At 44.0% G+C, this 20,030-nt stretch overlaps 1 protein-coding gene and 1 pseudogene across 1 annotated transcript; one reads left to right on the top strand and one right to left on the bottom strand.

Moving 5' to 3' along the window:
• Positions 1-6: 6 nt before the first annotated feature.
• LOC108391047 (large ribosomal subunit protein uL24-like) lies at positions 7-452 on the top strand (annotated as a pseudogene).
• Positions 453-3,288: 2,836 nt separating this feature from the next.
• GIP (gastric inhibitory polypeptide) lies at positions 3,289-8,773 on the bottom strand. The gene is made up of 6 exons (XM_017650423.3): positions 8,698-8,773; positions 7,729-7,814; positions 6,315-6,461; positions 5,668-5,757; positions 4,348-4,449; positions 3,289-3,433 (listed from the first exon to the last, which is right to left on the bottom strand). Exons 2-6 carry the CDS (start codon positions 7,812-7,814, stop codon positions 3,424-3,426), a joined length of 435 nt encoding a protein of 144 aa, XP_017505912.2. The 5' UTR covers positions 8,698-8,773; the 3' UTR covers positions 3,289-3,423.
• Between the last annotated feature and the right edge of the window lie 11,257 nt (positions 8,774-20,030).

Below are 20,030 nucleotides of genomic sequence, written 5' to 3'. Positions count from 1 at the left end.
GCTAAAATGAAGTCCAGTCCCTTTGTGACTTCTGACCAGAGCAAGGACCATAAAAGGCATCTCAACACACCTACCCACATTTGCAGGAGGATTATGTCTTCCCTCTCTTACCAAAGAGCTGAGACAGAAATACAATGTTCAGTCCATGCCTGAAAGGATGATGAAGTGCAGGTTGTTCGAGGACAACACAAAAGTCAGCAGATTGACAAAGTAGTCCAGGCTTCCAGGAAGAAATATGTTATCCACACTGAATGGGTATAGTGGGAAACAGGCAAATAGCACAACTGTCCATGGGGGCATTCACCCCAGCAAGGTGGTTATCACTAGACTAAAACTGGACAAAGATCCTTGAAAATAAAGCCAAATCTCACCAAATAGAAAAGGAAAAGGACAAATAAAGAAAATTGAGAAGATGCAGGGATGAAGTAAAAATACATGCAACTTTCAATTAAAACTTAAATGAGGAAAAAAAACAGAAATGGAGGTCTTGGACATCACAGGAGAGATGACCAGTTATCACTGGATATACTGGTATAAAGTTACACAGAAAGAGTTGGGCTGGGCCACACATCTGGAATCATCAGCAAGGTGAAACATGAGCGTGAATACTGTTATCAGAGAGGTTTTGTGTAAAAGGATAAAAAGATGGTGGCAGAATATTTAGATGCCATTTTGGACTTTGAGGGATGATGGAACCATGAGCCCAATGAGCCTGGGGCCCTGAGGATTTATTGAAGCAGAAAGAAAAATAATATTCTTTCTTGCTAAAGGCACTATTACTTTGTGTTTTCTGTTCTTTGAGGCAGAATCTAATGTTAACGGATGAAAGAACTAAGGTGAAAACAATCATTCAGCCTTTCAGTCAGACCTTCAGATTCACTCTCAGACACACCCCAACCCAAAGCTCAGATAGCATAATCCCCCGTAGACACTAATTACTTTCTCAGGCACAGATTTGCCCCTCCAGCATACATTAGCCTTTTCAGACACCCTCTGTTACATACTGAGCTCCTTCAATATACCTACCCACCCCTTTCTGCAAAAAATCTACTATCACCTATGTACACACGTTGACCTCATATCCTCATATTCTTACTAGACCTAACACAAAAGCTTGATCCCTTCAATACTCGCTGATACCATCTAGACACACCTGCTTCATTTCTCACTCTAACGCACACTTTACTACCCCTTAAAGTACTCACACTGATCCTTTATTCACACTCATGACTTAAGGTTTAACTACTCATACTCTCAAATCCATAGGTACTCACTGTTGTAAGTACACGCATTGGCCCTGGACACTTGTTACCACATTCACACAGCCATGCTCATTCCCTTATTCAGACATTTGTTCTCTTTTATAATTTTAGAGGAAGTAGGCTGACCAGAAATGTGCTGGTAAATATTTAACAACCACCTCTCCAGTTTGGGAGGGAGAAACTCTGATTTATAGCATTTGCCAATTCCCATGGTGTAAATACTCTACCATGGCCAACTTCAAGCTATTAATGGTTTTACAACCTGCTCATAAAATTCCTGCCATTTTAACAATGGCTCTCATAAGCACTCAGCTCCAGTGTACCCCTGAATGCTGATTATCAAATACCTGTAGTTGCTTTTAAGTGACTCACTGGCCTTGTGGGTAAGAGCATGGGCTTTTACTTCTCTACCTCATGGAGGCAGTAAGTGCATGGTGAACAGAGATCATAAAGTGTGAAGAGGCTCTAAATGACACAAAGTTTATAAAGTACTTTATAAAGTGCTAAGTGCTATGCCCTGCCCACAATAAGAACACTATACAAAAATTTTAAATATAACCCTTTCTGATTCACTGATCTCTGACACATTAAAGATTCCAGAAATACAGATCCAAACTTCTCCCAAGACAGTCAGTTCTATCATGCAGAATCACTAAAATGTATCCTTTTGAGCAAAGGCATGCTCTAAATTGTGTGCTACACACTTTCAGACTCAAGGAGGTTATAGAAACTGGAAGTTCAGAGCTAGAAGACATTGCAAACTGACAACCCTCAGGCAAATTCAGTTCTTAAGAGTTTTGTTTGGTTAGCAGAATGCCTTCAGGCAAGCATGCCTCTTCCATTCTCACAGTCCCCATCCATCCTATTATCTTATAAGCTCCCCACTTTGCTCATCTGTGCTACTGGCTCAGCCCTTCAGCTTGCCACTCCCTGATTTTAAACTAACACACTTTTGTTTTTAAACTGAGGTTTAGGGTGAATAAATAGTAACTACAGTAAACTTTTATTGACCACTTACTTTGTGCTTGGCATTACCTTAATTAATACTTCAACCCTATGAGGTGGGTACTTTTTAATCTTTTTACAGACAAGAAATTGAGGCTTAGAGGGAGGAACTGATTTACCAGGTCATGGAGTGAGTGATTTGAATCGACGTGTGTTGGACTCTGTTCTACTAAAATATGACCAGATCAAGAGGTGAGGGGACATTCCAGGGAAAGATAACCCAAGTGTAGGGGGAGAAGAAGAGACAGCCTTGCCTTCTGTGGCTGCAGGGCATTGCAAGAAGGCTGCTGACTAAGGTGGGAAGGCTTTGCACAGGGAAGACAAAGGTATTGACCTTTGGACAAACCAAGTCTGCCCACTTCCCTTCACCTCCACTACCAGCATCCTAGTAAACCTAGGAATCCTGTAGGAGTCTCTTCCTCTTCCACTTTCATCCCTATTCATCGCAATGTAATCCTTACTATCACCAGCAAGATTGTTTTGGAATGCAAATAGACCTTCCCTGACAAACCCATGATTAAAGTCCTTCAACCAATGACTAGCCCTTGTACTGAGGTTAAAATCCAAAAGCTTTAACAGGGCCCTTAGGTCCTGCCTCTACCCACTTGTCCACCTGTGCTATTCTCCCCATTGCCTGTTCGGCTGCATAATAATAACACTGGCTAATATTGCTTAAGGCTCTGACTCCTTACTCCCTAGGCTTCTCTGTTTCCCCTTCATCGCACCCTAATCTTTCTTCGGGTAACTGAGCATGTTACGTGATTATTAATGAGCTGGTATGTTTAAAGATTAAGGTTTGTCTCCATCACTAGACTCTCAATTCCTCAGGCACAAAGACTGGGTTTGCTTTCTTCATTGCTGTATGCTCAGCATTTAGCACCTTCCTTGCTTATATTAAGTCTCCAATAAGTGTCTGTAGAAAAACATAGATGAATTATCAAATGCAGGTAAGAGCCATATCTCCTTTTCATTGGTTGGCACACAGACAGACAAACACATACTGTTAGTGATCAGTAGACATTTAAGTTTTGACAATTGGCATAAATATTTCAGCTTAAAACTTTATTGGTTTGATTTCTCTTGGGTATTCTGGAGTGGGGCTGACGCATGAGTAACTGGAGGGCAGAGTCCAGTCCTGAGCTGGGTTTGGTCTGAGTCACTGAAACCTGGGGAGAGTGGAGAGAAGAGGGGAAGTGGTGGAGAGGAGAGGAGGGTCATTATCGGCTTGGAGTCAGCAAAGTAAATTTATCCTGGCACTGAGCCATAGTTCAATTGCTCCTACCTCCAAATTACCTTTTTAATTATAAGTACTCAATTCAAAAAAAGCAGAGAGACTGTTACCCACCTTCCTATGGAAATTTTCTGATACTGTCTTCTTCATTGTTCCAGTCACATTCCTCTCTCCCTTCCCACTCTCGTATAGTAGCTGTCCAGCTTCGTTCCCTCAATCCCTTCCTGGATTCCCAGCTTCCAAGTCTGAACATGTTTTGGTTTCTGTGCCTGAGTGTCTGCATCTTGAATGAGTGTCCTGTCTCACCCTCTAGGTGGATGGGTCTCTTCATGGTATTTAGCCATCCCTTACTTCTGGAACATAATAGACTGGAGAACCTGCTAGCTGGTGAGATGAATTCAAGGACCACTGAGAGGAGCAGCAGCTACAGAGACGGGCAACGTGCCTTCACTGATAGGGGTTCCATCTCTGGGAAGGTGCCATGGCACAAAGGTGCAGAGCAAAAGCTGAGAATAGGATGGGCAGCTTAGCTGGGCTGGGCAGGGTGATGAGAAGAGCATCTTACTTGGAGGAAGTTGAGAAAGAATGGTGAGCAATAATAGCTGCCAGCAGTATGGAACTCTTCTGTACCTGCTTTCAGCCCTTTCCTTGTATTATCTTATTTAAACCCCACAATAAGCCCACCATGTGGTTTAAACAGCTGCAATTTTCATGAGAACTCTTAGGTTCAGACAGGCTTAGTAACTTGCCAGTGTGTTGGGATGAACACCTGAACTTGTGCCTGACACCAAAATGCAAGCAAGCTTGTAACCTCTATGCAAGATGCCCAAAGCCACCAGACACCCCGACCTGAGCCTGCAGAGTTCCATCTGGTCCACCAGCCAGGCTAGCAGCTCTTGAATCAGTAAATCCTTTAGCAGATCTTCATCGCCAGGATCCTTGGACAGGGGCCTGTAAAGGAGAAAGCCTGAAGCAGGCCATTCTTAGCCTGGGCCACACCCCAGATAGAGTAAATACAGGGCCTGGGACTGCAGAGGCAGTGGGGGTTGGAGGAAGGAGTCAACACAGCTGCCTCTCAGTTATCTCAGCTTTCAAGGCCCCAGCTAGATCTGGGGTGGGGGAATATGGGTCCCTAAATACCGGCTTCAGGTGGGAGTCATCCCACCCATCTGCTTCTGTGAGTGTCTCTAGGGAAAATGGAAGTTCCATGGCCAGGATCCTTACCTGATACCCAGTGTATATGTGCAGCAATTATGTTAATACTTAGCCTACTGCGCAGGCGCATACTTGTGTACCCGTTGAGGATAATCTGTTGTTGCCTGTGTTGCTGTACAGAGAGCTCTGCCCAGTGCTAGAGCTGAGCCCGAAGCAGAAGCAGAGAGCCTGAAGAGTAGAGCAGAGGGAAGCAGGGGAACCTAGAGAAGAGAGCAGAGCCTGGGGAGCAGAGAGCAGGGATGGAGCTGGAGCAGAGGCAGCGCCTAAGGCAGAGCCTGGAGCAGAGAGAAGAAACTAGGACCAGCTTACTGGGGCAGAGGTGGACATAATTCTAGCACTTGACCTGCCACCATGAGACTAAAGTTTGGTATGAGTCCCTTTTTTAGCCCCAACGTTCCATTGTCATTTTTCGGTCTCACTGAATCCATAGTGAACTTGCCCAGGGTTGAAACCCTCAGGCAAGACAGTATCCTAGAACGCATTCCAAAAACCTGAGAAGTTTCTTTGGGAACATTCACTCTTTAGAATGATTTGCACCACAGATTCCTCAATTTCCTAGAGAGGCAGTAACTGATTTCAGGGGACTGGCCTTGGGAGGGTCCCTGTTCCACAGATGGCCTTCCTGAAGTCCGTCAGGGAGAAGTGAGGAGGCCAGTTCCTGAGGTCTCTTTTGCTGCCAGTCTCCCTGATTTAGTGACTGCACTTGGAATCATCAGTCTTAGAAACTCTGGTGTCCAAACCCCTCCCAGGACCCCAACCCCCCATTCCTTCCAGGCTTCTCCTGGAAGCATGGGGCTGACCTCCAGAGTTCAATGGAGACCCCCCTTTGAACTGGGAGTGGAAGGGGCTGCTTATATGAGGCCTTGCCCTGCTCTGGGGTCTGGGAGAGGGAGCAATGAGATGGGGGTGGGTCTCGAGGCCCTACCCCCACCCCTCCTCCGTGGGCTGACTCACCCCTGCTGTTCCCTTGCCGCCTCCTTCCTGTTAGATTGATGGGCCAGCTCCAGGGTCTGGGCCTCCCTCTGGGTGATGTTATGTTTCCAGCTGGTAAGATAAAGATGAGGGTGTGGGTGGGGCTGGGGAGACTCCAGATGTTCTCCAGTCCAGAGGTTCTCAGCCCGTGGTCTCCTTTCTCTGCTCCACCTCCCCACTGTTTGTCTCCAGCTGCCAATGAGCAACTTTCTGAAGCAAGCATGCTGACCAAACAGAGAAGGTTGGGAAGGAGACTTGGCAGAGGGGAAGAAGGACAAGTTATCCTATTTCTGGAGTCTGAAGCCCCACCAAATAGTCACCACAGAAGCTCAGCCCCGCTGCCTTCCCCGCCTGCCTCCCGGGAATCCTCTGTGTGCCCCACACATCTTCCCTGACCCTTCCCCTGACAAGAAAAGCATTGGAAAATTGCTCTAGTCCTGCCAACAGCCTGGACTGCTGCCCCAGTCAGGGTCCTGGCCGGGGCCACCATGTTGTCCAGGTCCCCACCGTCACCCAAGTGAAAAGGCTGCTGGAGTTGTGGATCACATGGCCCAAGTGGCACACAGGGCACCTAGTCTAAACTAGGAAGGCAGAGCTGGGGAACAGGAGGGGCACGTGCAACAGCTCACTTGTTCTTCTTCCCCTTCTGTGCCAGCAGCCAGTTCACAAAGTCTTGTTGGCGGATCTTGTCCATGGCAATACTGTAGTCACTGATGAAAGTCCCCTCAGAGTACCTGGGGCCTCGGGGTCGGGAGCCTCTGACCCTAGTGTGGAATCTGAGGGCGGGGAGGGGAGAGAGATAGAAACCACATCATTGAAGGAGAAGGGGATGCAGCCAACACAATGCTGGGACCAATGATTGTCAATGACAGGAGGCCAACATCTGAACAAAAACCACCCCTTTTCTTGGGAGTCAGTTTTTATGATGACACTCTCTTGTCCATGTTTTAGCCCTTGAGACTTGATTCTCAGCTCAAGGGCCACTTCCTCTTCATCCTCAGTGTGTGTGGCTCTGTCTTCTGGACAAAGAAGGATCAGGGGTACCCCTTAACCCAAAGGACCGAATCACAGTCCCCTCTACTCTTGCCCTGGCGTACCCAATTAAGTTCTTTGGTTCCCAGTCAATACTCACACAGTGAGCTCATACATAATGGCAGTCACTCTAAGTCAGAGCCTCTATCAGCCCTTTTAAATGAGTACGCAAACTCATGTCAGCCCCCACGACCAGTAAGGGGTGAACACTATTTATAGCCCCTTTTTGTGAATGAGGAAACGAAGGTGCAGAGAGATCAATTCAGCACACAGTGCAGGAGGCAGATCCAGGATTTACCCCCAGGCAGTCTAGGCCTAGGTCTGTGTCTGAACTACTCCATGATGTTGTCTCTCCTTGTAATGTCTCTGACAGCCGTGTGGCAGATTTGCGTAGCCCCATCTACACGGGCATATGGTTTGTCCTTACAGAAGGACTGTATAAAGACCCAACTTTTAACTCAGATGAGTCTCTCTTAGTCCCTCAAAACACAAACGGAGCCTCTGCTATATTCATTCATAATACTCTCTGCTTTTCCCTGCAGTACTCATGACCATTTGCAACTTGCCTACATGGTTCTTTGCCTGTTTTCCCCTGGCACCTCTATGTTCCATGAGGGCAGGAGGCCCTAGTGCATGGCTCTTCACATGTATCCCTCGTGCACAGGACATCCTCTGCAAAATTTGATCAAATGCACACATAAATGAATGGTTAAGGGAGATTTCACTAAGGGAAATGCTGTCATTTACCTCAGACACAACCACTGAGAAGTCCTTTCACAGATCTAACCACAGTCTCTCCTGCTGCAAGAGTAGCTCATAATAAACATTCTCTGGACTGGTCATCACTCTACACTAAGACTGCTGACAGGTTTTCCCCTTGAGCTTCTTTCCTCTTGACCTGGTATTACTCCCTTTCTCATCCCTGGATCCCAAAGCCCAACCTTGAAAACCAGAACCCAGTCATCCCCCAGTCTGCTCCCCGGCCTCTGACCCCTCCCTCCTCAGCCCTACCTGGAGTGACCCTCTTCTTTCTCTCCTAGAACCACTGTCAGGAGTAAGGACACCAGAAGCAAAGAGAAGATCTTCATGGCCACCATCTTCCAAGGGTTATTTCCCGAACCAGGAGAGAAAGGAACCCGGATTAGGTTGAGCACTGCCTGAGGAAGCAGCCAGCAGGCAATGCACTGCTGGTACCTTCATGGTGCATGCTTCCAGAAGCTAGGGGCACCAAGCCCTGGGGGTTGGAGCTTTATTAAGAGGCTAGAGCAACACCTTGGGGAGAGTCGGGGTGCTGGGCATTAGAGTTAGTGACTTTAAAGCACTAGAGCAAGGGACACAGAGCCTGGACAAAAGGTGAGCCCGCTTTTTGTTTTGCTTTGAAGTGGAATCTGTGTGGGGTGGGAGGAGGCAGTGGGGAGAGATCCAGGCAAAGGACCTGTGTGCCTGACCAGTCCCTTCTTGGGTCCAGTGGCTAGACAGACAGGCCTGTGCTCTGGCAAGATTCTCCCCTTGGAGCCCTCTGAAGTTCATAGCAGCAGGCCTTCCAGTCCTCAAACCAGCTGTCCCCTAAATCACTGCAGCCTTCTGGCTCTCAGTGCAAACCACGAAGAGAACCATGCCCTCTCCCCCACTGCTCAGGATTCACTGCGTCAACTCAGGGAGGGCCTTCATGAAGTCAGACCCTGCAGTCTGATGCCATCTTGCAGCCCACACACCTTTAGGTCTAGCTGTGGTTCCCAGGGCTTGGGAGGAGGGTTCCTAACAGCTCCTCATCATTACTGCAGACCCTCTAGATGAAAGTGAGCAATTCCTCGTCTTCCTGCCTTCGTCACCTGGGTGTTAAAGGCCCCATCAGAGCCACCTTCTTATCTCTCATATAGAGGGAAAGCAAGTGGGCTTCAAAGGGCTGAGTGTCTCAGAGATGCCAAGATCTGCCTCTCTCATGCATCCTTCTATCCCCTGTCCCAGCTGCTTTCTTACCTGCTGCCTTTCTGGCTCTTCCAGAGGAAGGAAAGGACAGGGGTCTCTTCTTCTCACCCACTGGCCTCCGGAGACTGTCTCAAGAAAGTCTGCTGTAACCTCTTTTTATACAGGCATCACAGACCCGCTGATTACCCTAAAAGCATCTTATCTCAAGAAATTAAGCCCACAGCTCCCGCCACATTAAGTCTATTATACATTAAGTCCATAATGAAGTTGCCCTTTCCACCTGATTTGTGCTAATTGATGATTAACATTTGGGTATCTGAGCGCTGTCTGGGGCTGCCCATGGATAGGGTACCTGATGTGCCCCTCTCTTCTTCCCCCTCCTCCTCTATGGGCAAGGGGCCCAGTATTCTTCTACCCCCCACTTCCTTTATAAACACCTTCAATTAGAAAGGATCCCCTTGATGAGGGCAGACAGGGTGGCAGTAGCCAGGGCAGGCGGTGGGGGTACTACTGTCATAGGCACTGGCCTACTCCTGTGTCAGAGAGAGCAGGGCCACAGTTGTTTGGACCCCCAGATCTGGATAATGGCCCATGGCTTTGGCAATGTGACAACGTCCCCATCGTGATGTCTAGGGAAGTGTCCCAGGTGGCTGGAGAAAGGGCTGGAGTGAGAGGGTTGCGGGAATGTGAAGGATGGGGGTTTCCTGGTGGGAGCTGGGTGAGCTGTTTTCCATTCAAGCTGTCTTCCTGCTTAGTGGCAGGACAGAGAGGGGAAAAGAAGCACATTTATTTCTTGGGAATTCAGAGGAAGGGGGGATGGCTACAACTCTTTCTGTAAAGATCTATATGAGACCTAAGCTTCTCTCCTCAAAGGGCCTCTCCTGTGGGAGACAAGTGTGTGGTCCTGTCTCTGATATCACACTGGAGTTTCCCGAGGTCAGGAGTGTGGGCCCAGGGCTTTACCTTCCCCATCATGCGGAGGCTTCCTGAAACATGGGCGGGGTCTGCCCCTCAGACTGGAGACTCCTGAAGGTGCCCCTTGCCTTTCTCTAAACACTTAGCACATGGCTCTGTCCACAGGGGCTCCCAGTCTGGAAGGAGAGGGGCACAGACTGCCTTTTTGACAAGTCCCCTAGGCCTCCTTTCCGGGCTTACCCTTCCCCATTTGCCATGGGTACTTTGAACCATAAACAACTCATGCTCTGCCTATTAACTCCAGGGCCTAATAAAGGCCACTCTCCTCTCCAGGTGAACTCCCCAGCCTGGGAGCTGCTCCAGCATGAAATTAAGTGCTGTGTGGGCTGAGAGGTAACTGGACTAGGAGGACAACCCACCTCTGCTCCCTGGAAACCTTGCCTGCCCACTATCCGCTTTTCACCATCTAGGAAGAATTCTCTCTGGGCAAGCTCTCCATTCTGTCTCCCAGCTACCAATGGGCAGATGTTAGACATCAGTTCCCATTTGGCCTCTGAAGGGAATGTGGGGGCTGTTGTGATCCTGCTGAGCAACACAGTTAATGGGCTTAGAAGGGTTGTGTCAAAACTGGGCACTCCTGTTTGCCAGCACAGGGTATCCAAGATGGGTGGTTATCGTTCCCTGGAACCCCAAAGTCTGATGCCAAACCAGAGTCAAGAAAGGTTCTGTGCTGGGTCCAGCAGCCCTGAGCCTCTGCCTGGCACTCTGGGGATTTGTTTTGGGGCTGGGCATCTCTGAAGGCCAGTTGTGCTCTAAGTCCCCGTTGCACTGACTCTTGGAAGCCCCTGTTTCACTTTGATCTTTGGCTCTCATGACGTGCAGCGGGCAGACTAGGGAGAATGTGTCCTGACCTTGGGGGAAGAAAGGATGTGGGGAGGACAACCCCCCCTTGTGGAGGATAGCAGAGAAATTGCCAGACTCCTAGGGGAGCCCACAGGTCCTCCACAGGGCATATTGGAAGGGAGGGAATGGAAAAGATGGCCTTGGGAAGTTTCTGGGAATCAGAAGGGCCTGCTGGACTTGACAAAAATCATTCGATAAATGCAACTAGAAACTCAGCCAGCCTGTCCATGCCACCATGAGAAGTGCCCTGGTGTGCAGAATCCAGGACAGTGCAGTGTGGATGGGGCTGGGAGTTTCTAGATGGCAGAGCCTCAGTCTCCTGCAGAGAATTTCCTGAAAGTGCGGGGTCAGTGAGGATACAGGAGATGGACGGGCAAGTGGACGCCCCCAGCTGGCCAGAAGCCTAGATACAAAGGCTGATGGCCCAGATAGATGGAGAGAGTGTGGAGGTTGGGGGGCGTCTGGAAGTCAAGGAATCAGTGTGGGGAGGGTGACCACAGTACTACTGCTAGAGAACGTAGGGTTCCATTTCCCAGACCCTCTTGGCTTCTAAATTGAGGAGCCAGGACTGGAACAGCAGAACTTCTGGGGCTGGCTGCTCTTCCAGCTTATGGCTGTGACACACTAACCCCCCACCACAGCCTGCAGGGCCATTGCAGACATTCCAGGCCCAGCTCCGCAGCCTGGCCAGGGTGACTCAGAGGCTGGCTGCAACCTTCTCACCACGGACTCCACTTTAGAAGTTCACTTGGCCTTCAAGCTCATGGGCTGATTCAGAAAGCAGACATCCCTCTGGCCTCTCTTACACCAGGTGACAGATGTATTCTCCTTCTGCAGAGGAGACAAGATATGAACCTTGACAAGCTTTGCTGAGTCTTCCGGGCTATGCTGATTCCTAGAAAGACTATCTGCAGCTTTCCTCCTGTCACATCACACAGTCATGGTCCCAAACATTTTTGCTCACACCAGCCCCCAGCACCACTCAGGTCAAGATACTTTCTAGAAGGATCTTCAAGAAAGAATTTACTACCTACAACTGCTCTTGGCTATCTGCTACAAGTGACTAGTTTGGAAGTTCCCTCTCAGTTCTAGCCCCAATCCCTGTTGCTGTTTTCAAAGGCTTTTCTGTCTGCTTTTATTGGTCAAGAAAAGAACTCAGCCCTTAGAAGCTGCAGCCTAATCCACGGGAGAACTGCAAGGAAGAATTAGAACTGGAAGAGGGTGGGCATAAGGTTCTCACTTCCAGGGAGGGAAAGAATTGGTGGTGCCTTTAGGATAAAAGGCCAAAGGGCTGGGGCTCCCAAACAGCAGCATTGCTGAGCTCCTCTCTTTCTAGGTGGGAGCACATCTCAGGGAAAGGGAAAGGGACTGGGAAGGGAGGGCTTTCCCTTTCTTTTTGTTTTTTTTATTGCAAGGGGACATGAAGGATGGAGCATTTTCTGGGGTCCCCAGTGAGACCCCCACTCCCCACATTCCTGCTGTGGGTATGGGGAGGTCCTGCAACTTCAGAAAACAAACTCCGTTAATTCAATTAAGGAGTAGCCTGGGGGAGAGAGGACTAGGAGGATTCAAGAGCCAGGCCACTGCCAGCCACTGCCAAGGTTTTGTTTAGCTTTGGGCAAAGCCCCTATCCACTCTGAGACTTAGCTTGCCCATTTCTAAATTGGAGATAAGAACACAAATCTGCCCTGCCTACCTCATAGGTAAGTGTAAAATTAGTGTCTTGTTAACTTGAAGGCATCTTGAGAGTATTGGCTGGTAATATTCTCTGGAATGATCCCATTCTATGGTGGGAACTAAATAAGATGAAATAATAAAGCCAGGCTAACTCAGCCCAGCACCTGGCCCATGGAAGGCTGTGGAATTCCCTACTAGGGTGAGGCTTTGGTGACAGACTCACCTGTGCTTACTAGTAGGTGATGTAGAGCAACTCATTCTTTCTGTGCCTTTCTGTGAAGGGGGGAATAGTTCCTACCTCAAAGAACTGATTTGGGCAACATGTGTACTGAGAAGATATATGTTTCATTGTATCTTGATATATTAGTTCTTTTGCTTCATTAATAAATAACTCCAAATTTCAGCAGCTTAAAGCAATACATATTTACTGTCTCACAGTTTCTAAGGATCATGGATCTGGGAGTGACTTAGCTGGGTGCTTCTGGCTCAGACTCTCTCTCACGCACTGGGTAGCCGCAATGTCAGAAGACTAGTTGGGCTGTGGATCACCGTGCAAGCTCACTCCTGTGACTGTAAGCTGAAGGTTGCAGTTCTTCATCATGTGTACATCCCCACAGGGCTGCTCATTAGGTGGTTTCTTCCTCCAGAGCCAACGCGTGCACCTAAGATGAAAGCCGAAATATCTTGTAAAGCCTAAATCCAGAAGTGACATTCCACTGCCTCAGCCAGATGCTACTGGTCACACAGACCAGCCCTGGTACAATGTTGGGGGGAGTATACAAAGCTGTGAACACAAGGACGTGAAATCACTGGGGGCCACCTTAGAGGCTGCCTACCATTTATACAATCAGCCCTAAAAAATGTTGACCATCACTGTCATTATTACAGAAGATGTTAGATTACTTAAACACTTCATCTGCATAAACTCCTGCCATTTAATATTGACTCAGTTTTCTCACCCCCTTTTTTCTGCAAGAGTGGGAACTGAGATAATTTTATGTACTGAGGACAGATAAAGCAAGTAATTTCTCTGTTCTACAAAGGCCAGCAGAGCACATCTAATGGAATGAGGTGCATCCCAAGAGGATACTTACTTGCTGGTTAGGCAGCAAATATTGTGTAGCATATACATTAAAAAATGTTTTTAAACTGTTGTTTATCTGAAGTTCAAATTTAACTGAGCGTTCCTGTACTGCTAATTTGCCAAATCTGGCAACCCTAACTGGAAAGTTTTTAAAAATCCCAATACCTCAGTGCCATCCTCAGTGATTGATGTCAGTCATCTGGAGATTTTTAAAACCTTTCATTTTGAAAAATTTCAACTTACAGAGAGGATGCAAAATAATACAGAGAGCTGGAATATACCTGCGGACTTTTAACATTTTGCCACTTTGTTTTGTTCTTCCATTGTTTACCTTTTAAACTTTGGAGAGCAGATTAACATATGCCCTGCTCCTTTACCACTGATAAGTCCATGTAAATTTCCTAAGAAAAAGGATACTCACATAACCACAATTATGAAATACAAGAACTTTAACATTGATATGAAGCATATAGTCTCTATTACAATTTTTTCAATTGTCCCAATGATGTCCTTTTGTCCATTATTTTGTGTATTTAATTATCATGTCTCTTTATTCTCCTTTAATGTTTCTCAGCCTTTTCTTGTCTTTCATGATGCTGACATTTTTGAGAGTATGGACCAGTTATGTTACAGAATGTTTCTCAGTTTGAATTTGCCTGATTTTTTTTTCCAGATTAGATTCAGGTTATGCATCCTGGCCAGAACACTAGAAGAATTAAAAGGTGTCCTTTTCAAGGTACTACATCTGGAGGAACAAGACGTCTATCTGATGATGATTTTGATTGCCCAAGTTTTGTTGGATTTTCCCACTGTATAGTTACTATTTTTCTCCTTATAACTAATAAGCAATCTACAGGGAAGCACTTTAAGACAATGCAATTACCCTCTCTCTTATCAGATTTGCTCCACCCTCAGATTTATTTAACAACCCTTGTGACTCTTGCTTGTATTAATCTTTACAGTGATGGTGGAAAATAGTCATTTTCCAATTCACCACTCCTCCACTGCGTTGGGATATTTAAAAATAGCATTATTATGGTATAACTGACACTTAAGTAACTGCACAGATGTAATTTAAAGTGTAAAATTTGATGTTTTGACATGTCTTCTCCCATGAAACCATCTCTACAGTTAAGGTAACAAGCATACCTACGATCCCCCAAAATTTTCTTGAGCCCCTCTGTCCTGCATTCACTCCCCTCCCAACCACTGATCTGTTTCCTGTCACTGTAGATTGGTTTGCAGTTTCTAGAATTTTATGTAAATGGAATTGTATAATATGTATTATTTTTTTGTCTGGCTCCTTTCATTCAGCATATTTACTTTGAGATCCAATTACATTGTAGCACAATCATAGTCCATTCTTTTTTATTGCTGAGTAGTATTCTTCTATCCTATGGATATGTACAGCTTTATATGTTGCAGATATATCTTCCATTCGCTTGTTAGTGGACATAAAGTTTTTTTCCAGTTTTGGGCTGTTACCAATAAAGCTGATAAGAACATTTGTGGACAAGTTTTTGTATGGATGTATGCTTTTATTTTTCTTGGGTAAATATGTAAAACTGGGATTTGTTTGACTTTTTAAGATATTGCCAAACTATCTTCTGAAGTGGTTGTTACATTGTATATTCCCACCAGTTGTAGGAAAGTTAGAGTTCCTTCACAGCCTAGCCAAAGCTGGATATAGTGAGACTTTTTAGTTTTAGCCATTCTAATTGGTATGTAGTGATATCTTACTGTGATTTTAATTTGCATTTCTCTAATGACTAATGATATTGAGTATCTTTTCATGGGCTTATTTGCCATCTGTACATCTTATTTGGTGAAATGTCTTTAAATCTTTTGTCCATTTTTTTTGAGGGGGGGTTGTTTTCTTGTTACTAAGTTTTCAGAATTCTTTGTATATTTTGGATGCAGGTCCTTTATCAGATATATGATTTATTAATGTTTTCTCCCAGTTTATGGTTTGTCTTTTTATTCTCTTAACAATATCTTTTATGGAGCAGAAGTTTTTAAAATTTTGATGAAGTACAATTTATCAAGCAGCCTTTAATAAATTTTGCTTTTGGTGTCATATCTAAGATATCTCTGCCTAACAACCCAAAGTCACAAAGGTTTTCCCCCTAGAAGTTCTACAGTTTTTGGTTTTACAGTTAGTTACATGGCCTCAATGATTATGTTTAAGTATATGATTTAGTTTTCATATATAGGATAGGGTACAGAAGGTAATTAATTTTTGCATATGCATATTCAATTGTTCCAGCACCATTTGCTGAAAAGATTATCCTTTCTCCATTGAGTTATCATCATACCTTTGTATAAAATAAATTGTGATATATTGTGAGTTGCATTGGGATTTTTAAGTGCTCCGCTGCAATTAAGGTAAGAGCAAGGACTTGGGGTCCAGGAACACTTGGGTTAGAATCCTGGTCTTGCTACCTATCTGGCATAGTTGACTATGAAGTAGAAACAGTGATACTATCCACCTCAGGGTGTTTACAACGTTCTGCTCTCTGTCTCTTTTTTTCTCTTCTGCACTCTTCCCAAGCAAAGTACAGGAACTGGGAAAGCTGGTTCTGAGTAATGCTTCTCAAAGTGTAGAGTTCCCAGATCCAGGGCTCTCAGAAGGAAAGAAGGAAGGTATGATGGGTGTGGTAGTATTCACAAGCTATTTTCAGCCAGTTTGGAGATCTAACACAAACTGGACATTTGCTCCAGGCAAGGCTGTGTGGTCAAATTCCAATGCCAAGTTCCCTTGCTTTTGGTGGAAATAGTATAACCTCTTGCTACTTATGTAGAGCAGAAGCTCTGATTAGTCACTAAATATGAGAACAATTTGTTACTATTTGATCAATGGAGTTTTTTGATGGGGAACATTTTTCAAAACATTGGGCTTATGGAGAAATAATAAAAGAGATCTTAGGTGGTGAAAATAATGGAAACCACTCACTCAGAGAAGGGAAGCACCGTGGATCCTGCTCTGAGGTTTTCAGTGTGTTGAAAGCCCACAGCAAGAAACTCCCAGACTGATGAGAAAGAAATGGGCTTCACCCTTAGAGGTTTCCAGTGAATGCAAATGAAAACGAAAACAGCTCAAGCATGGGATTTGACAAGGGGCAATGTGTCTGCAAGGTCCAGGGCAGACTGGGCAGGTGTGAATCTGAGTACTTTCTTCCTGTTGTTTACCATGCTGGTCCTAAATTTCAGCACATACCATCTCAGTTTATTATGAATACATGTATAATTAATCAGAACTTTAGCTAAAGTCAAGCCACATCCGTGATTGATCAGGGTGAGTTGCAGTTAACCCTGAACCCTAGTTGCTAATGGAAGGAGAATTTCTGGTTGCCTGAACTCTTGAAATAGTGGATGATCCTAAACTATCCCCCGTTTGGCTTGTGAAAGTATTCTGGGATGATTCATTTGAATATCTATTTAACCTCTTTTTTTTAAAGTATGTAACAAAAATACAATAGTCTAGAAATCTTGAAAAATATATAGAGTCAAGAGAGAGAGAAATAGGAACAGAGAAATCCACGAATCTTCTCAAAACTAGTTACTGTTCAGTTTTTTTCAGACATTTTATTTCACTCAATTTCTATTACAAAATAATTATACTTAACATAGATAGTATAAATTGTACATGTAAAGTTTCAAGAATAATAAAACAAACACTTGTGTAGTCACTACTCAGATGAAGAACTAGAACATCCATCCCTATATCTTTGTAGTGCCTTTTATGTCTACAATCATTCCTGTGCCACTTGCCAGAATTAGACACATTCTGGAATTTTATCATTCTCTTTCTTTTCTGGATGCATCCCTAAACTATATATTGTTTAGTTTTGCATATTTTTGAACTTATATAAATGGAACCATAATGTGTATATTTCTTCATCCTCTGGTGCTTAAAACATTTTTTAAAAAATTAGCATTGTGAAATTCACCCACGTTGGTACATGTTGCTAAGTGTATTCATTTGTTATTGATCAAGTTTTCCCATGCAAGTATACCCAGCTTTACTTATGCATTCTCCTGTCGATGAACATTTGTAGGGTTTTTAGGTTTTTATAAACAATGATACTTGGCATATTCTTGTATATGCCTCTGGGTATCCATGTGCAAGAGTTTCCGTAAGGTAATTTCGAGTCTTTGATGCATATGTGGTTTTATTTTATTTTAAGATGGTCCCAGTCATATGGACTATATAAGCACAAATACTCAATTTTGTGATGTACACTTTTGGTAAACTTCCCCCAGTTTTTTTAAACTCTCTCTGAACATAATTTTTAATGGCTACAAAATATTTTACCTAGTGGCTGTTAGAAGTTATTTGAAGATTTTCCTATTTTTAAGCATTTACATCGCTAATGTTTTTTCTTGACAATGATAAATAACACATCTTTGTTCATTAAGGTTTTTCTTGAGATTCTGAAAAAGCTAAAAATTTTTTGCCTTTTAGAATCATGATAAAATACACATAACAAAATTTAGTGTTAACCATTTTAAGTGGCATTAAATACATTTCCACCATTGTGCAGCCATCACATGCTTCATCTCAAGAATGTTCTCATCCTCTGAAGTTGAAACTCTGTGCCTATTAAATACTAACTCTCCATGCCACGCTCTAATCTCAATCCCTGTAACCACTATTCTGCTGTCTCTCTGAATTTGACTATTCTAAGTCTCTCTAAAAGTGGACTCATATATTTGTATTTTTGTGTCTTGGTTATTTTACTTAGCATAATGTTTCTAAGGTTCATCTATGTTGCAGCAGGTATCAGGATTTCATTCCTTTTTAAGGCTCAATAAAATGTTTTATATATAGGATTTTGGTAGAAAAGTTACTCAGAAGTGCAGTTGGTAAGTCAAACTGTATATTTAAAGGTTTTTGTTGCCTTAAAATTGTTCTCTCACACAGCCATGTGGAATGTTCTATTTCACTATATTCTTACTAGTAATTAGTATTATAAATTAAAAACACAACAAAGGACTTTGCTATTTTCATGACCTGCTTCAAATGGGCTTGCCTTTTCCTTGAGAGTTCATAGTTGCATTGATAGCTAGGATATTCAATAAATACCTGTTATGGGCAGGTAGCTCTGCCAGACATCCTGAGAATCACCAAGATTGAAGGCTGTCCTGAGGTGGCATTTTTGTTTGGATGACATACAAAATAACAAATCATTACATGGTTAACTGTGTCTAGCTACATTCCCAGAGGGAAGACCCAAAGAGAGCTCTTAGCAGGAGGTGGGTGTGGACTGTCCATTGAGATCATCTGGGCTGTATGGCATCAAGGGAGCGCAGGATGGCAGAGGATGTGCAACTAACTCCCATGATTGCTGTTGTCTGCCTGAAGCCCAGAGTGGGGAAGAATTCTGAAGCTCTTTGACCAGACACAAGGCAGACGGTGCCTGCTCATCGGCAGATACTGAGTACAGGACTGTCATGGGAGTGACAAGCCTAGAGATGCCCCTTGGTTGCTATTCTTCATGTAGACCAATAAGCCTTTTGAATGACTGCATTTGAATGACCTGTATTTCACCTCATGATTGCAGAGTATTTACAAGTAAAAGAAAAAAGAAAGAAAGAAAGAAAGAAAGAAAAGAGAGAAGGCAAAGGAAAGGGAAGGAAAGAAAAGAGAATGAGTTTACAGGCTGGACATGGCATTTTCTCTGATCACACTTACCATCTCCTTAGTATTAAAATTTACTTGTTTAATATATATTTTTGGACACCTGTTAGCACTGTTTTGGACTCCCTGGTGATATGTAATGTCTGCCCTCAAGGATTTGATACCTAAAATGCTAATAACAAAATCAGTCATAAGCAACATAAGAAACAGAAAAATGATACAAAGAACTAAAAGTGTCTAGTGAGGGTTCAGACAATAAATATGAGGAGGTGTGGGGTCTGAATCACTCTGCCATTTTCCTAAAAAATATAACTTGTTTCTCCCTTTAGTGTATAAAATAATTCAAGCATCTCTGTGTCTGCCACTTACCCAAAAATAAGTTTGAATGATCACAAATTCCTGATGGTGGGAGAGGAAGAAGGGAAAGGAAAGCAGTAAGGAAAAGGATAGAAAATTTGATTCAAAAGAGGGAAGAAAGGGGTTGAGAGGCAGAGGAGTCAGAGAATAATAAAAGGGGAAAGAGAAGTAACAAAGAAAAAAGAAAAATTGAAAAGAGGGTAAAGGTAAAGGGGGAGGGGGAAAGGAATTGACAGTGTCGGGAGGAGGAAGAAAAATGGAGGAACAAAAGGAGGGGGGGAGAGAAAGGGGAGGGGTGGGGGAGGGGCAGGGAGGAAGAGGAAGATAGGGGGCGAGATCCTGAACCTCATTTCAGAGCAATTTAGAAACAACTCTAATATCTGATTCCTACACACTTCATAAGCACATTTTGAAATGAAAAGAAAATCATAAAAATTTATTCAATACTTTATTATATAAATGCTGACCAAATACTTTCAGGTTATATTTAAGAATGCAAGTGAAATTGTGTGAATAATAATTCTTGAAATTTTGAGAATGTTTATGGGAGAAGTGGGTGGATCAAAAAGCTTTCCAGATTGCTAACTCATGAAAAAAAGAAATCACTTTTAGAATTGTATCTCAATATAGTCAAACAACCAGCTTTTAAAAAAATAACATAGTATTAGGCTGGGTCCTTTTTTCTGTAAAACTGGTTTATTTGACAAAGACAGATTGAGTGTTTTTAAGGAGAATTTGGTGATGAAATATGAGGGAAATAGTATATGAATTAATTTTTAAAACTTAAGTAGAAAAAAAACTAACAGC

Source organism: Manis javanica, chromosome 4 (assembly GCF_040802235.1).
Source record: "Manis javanica isolate MJ-LG chromosome 4, MJ_LKY, whole genome shotgun sequence".
Taxonomy (NCBI): domain Eukaryota; kingdom Metazoa; phylum Chordata; class Mammalia; order Pholidota; family Manidae; genus Manis; species Manis javanica.
Note: the sequence above shows the minus strand (reverse complement) of the source record. Positions and strands in the feature narration are given on the sequence as shown.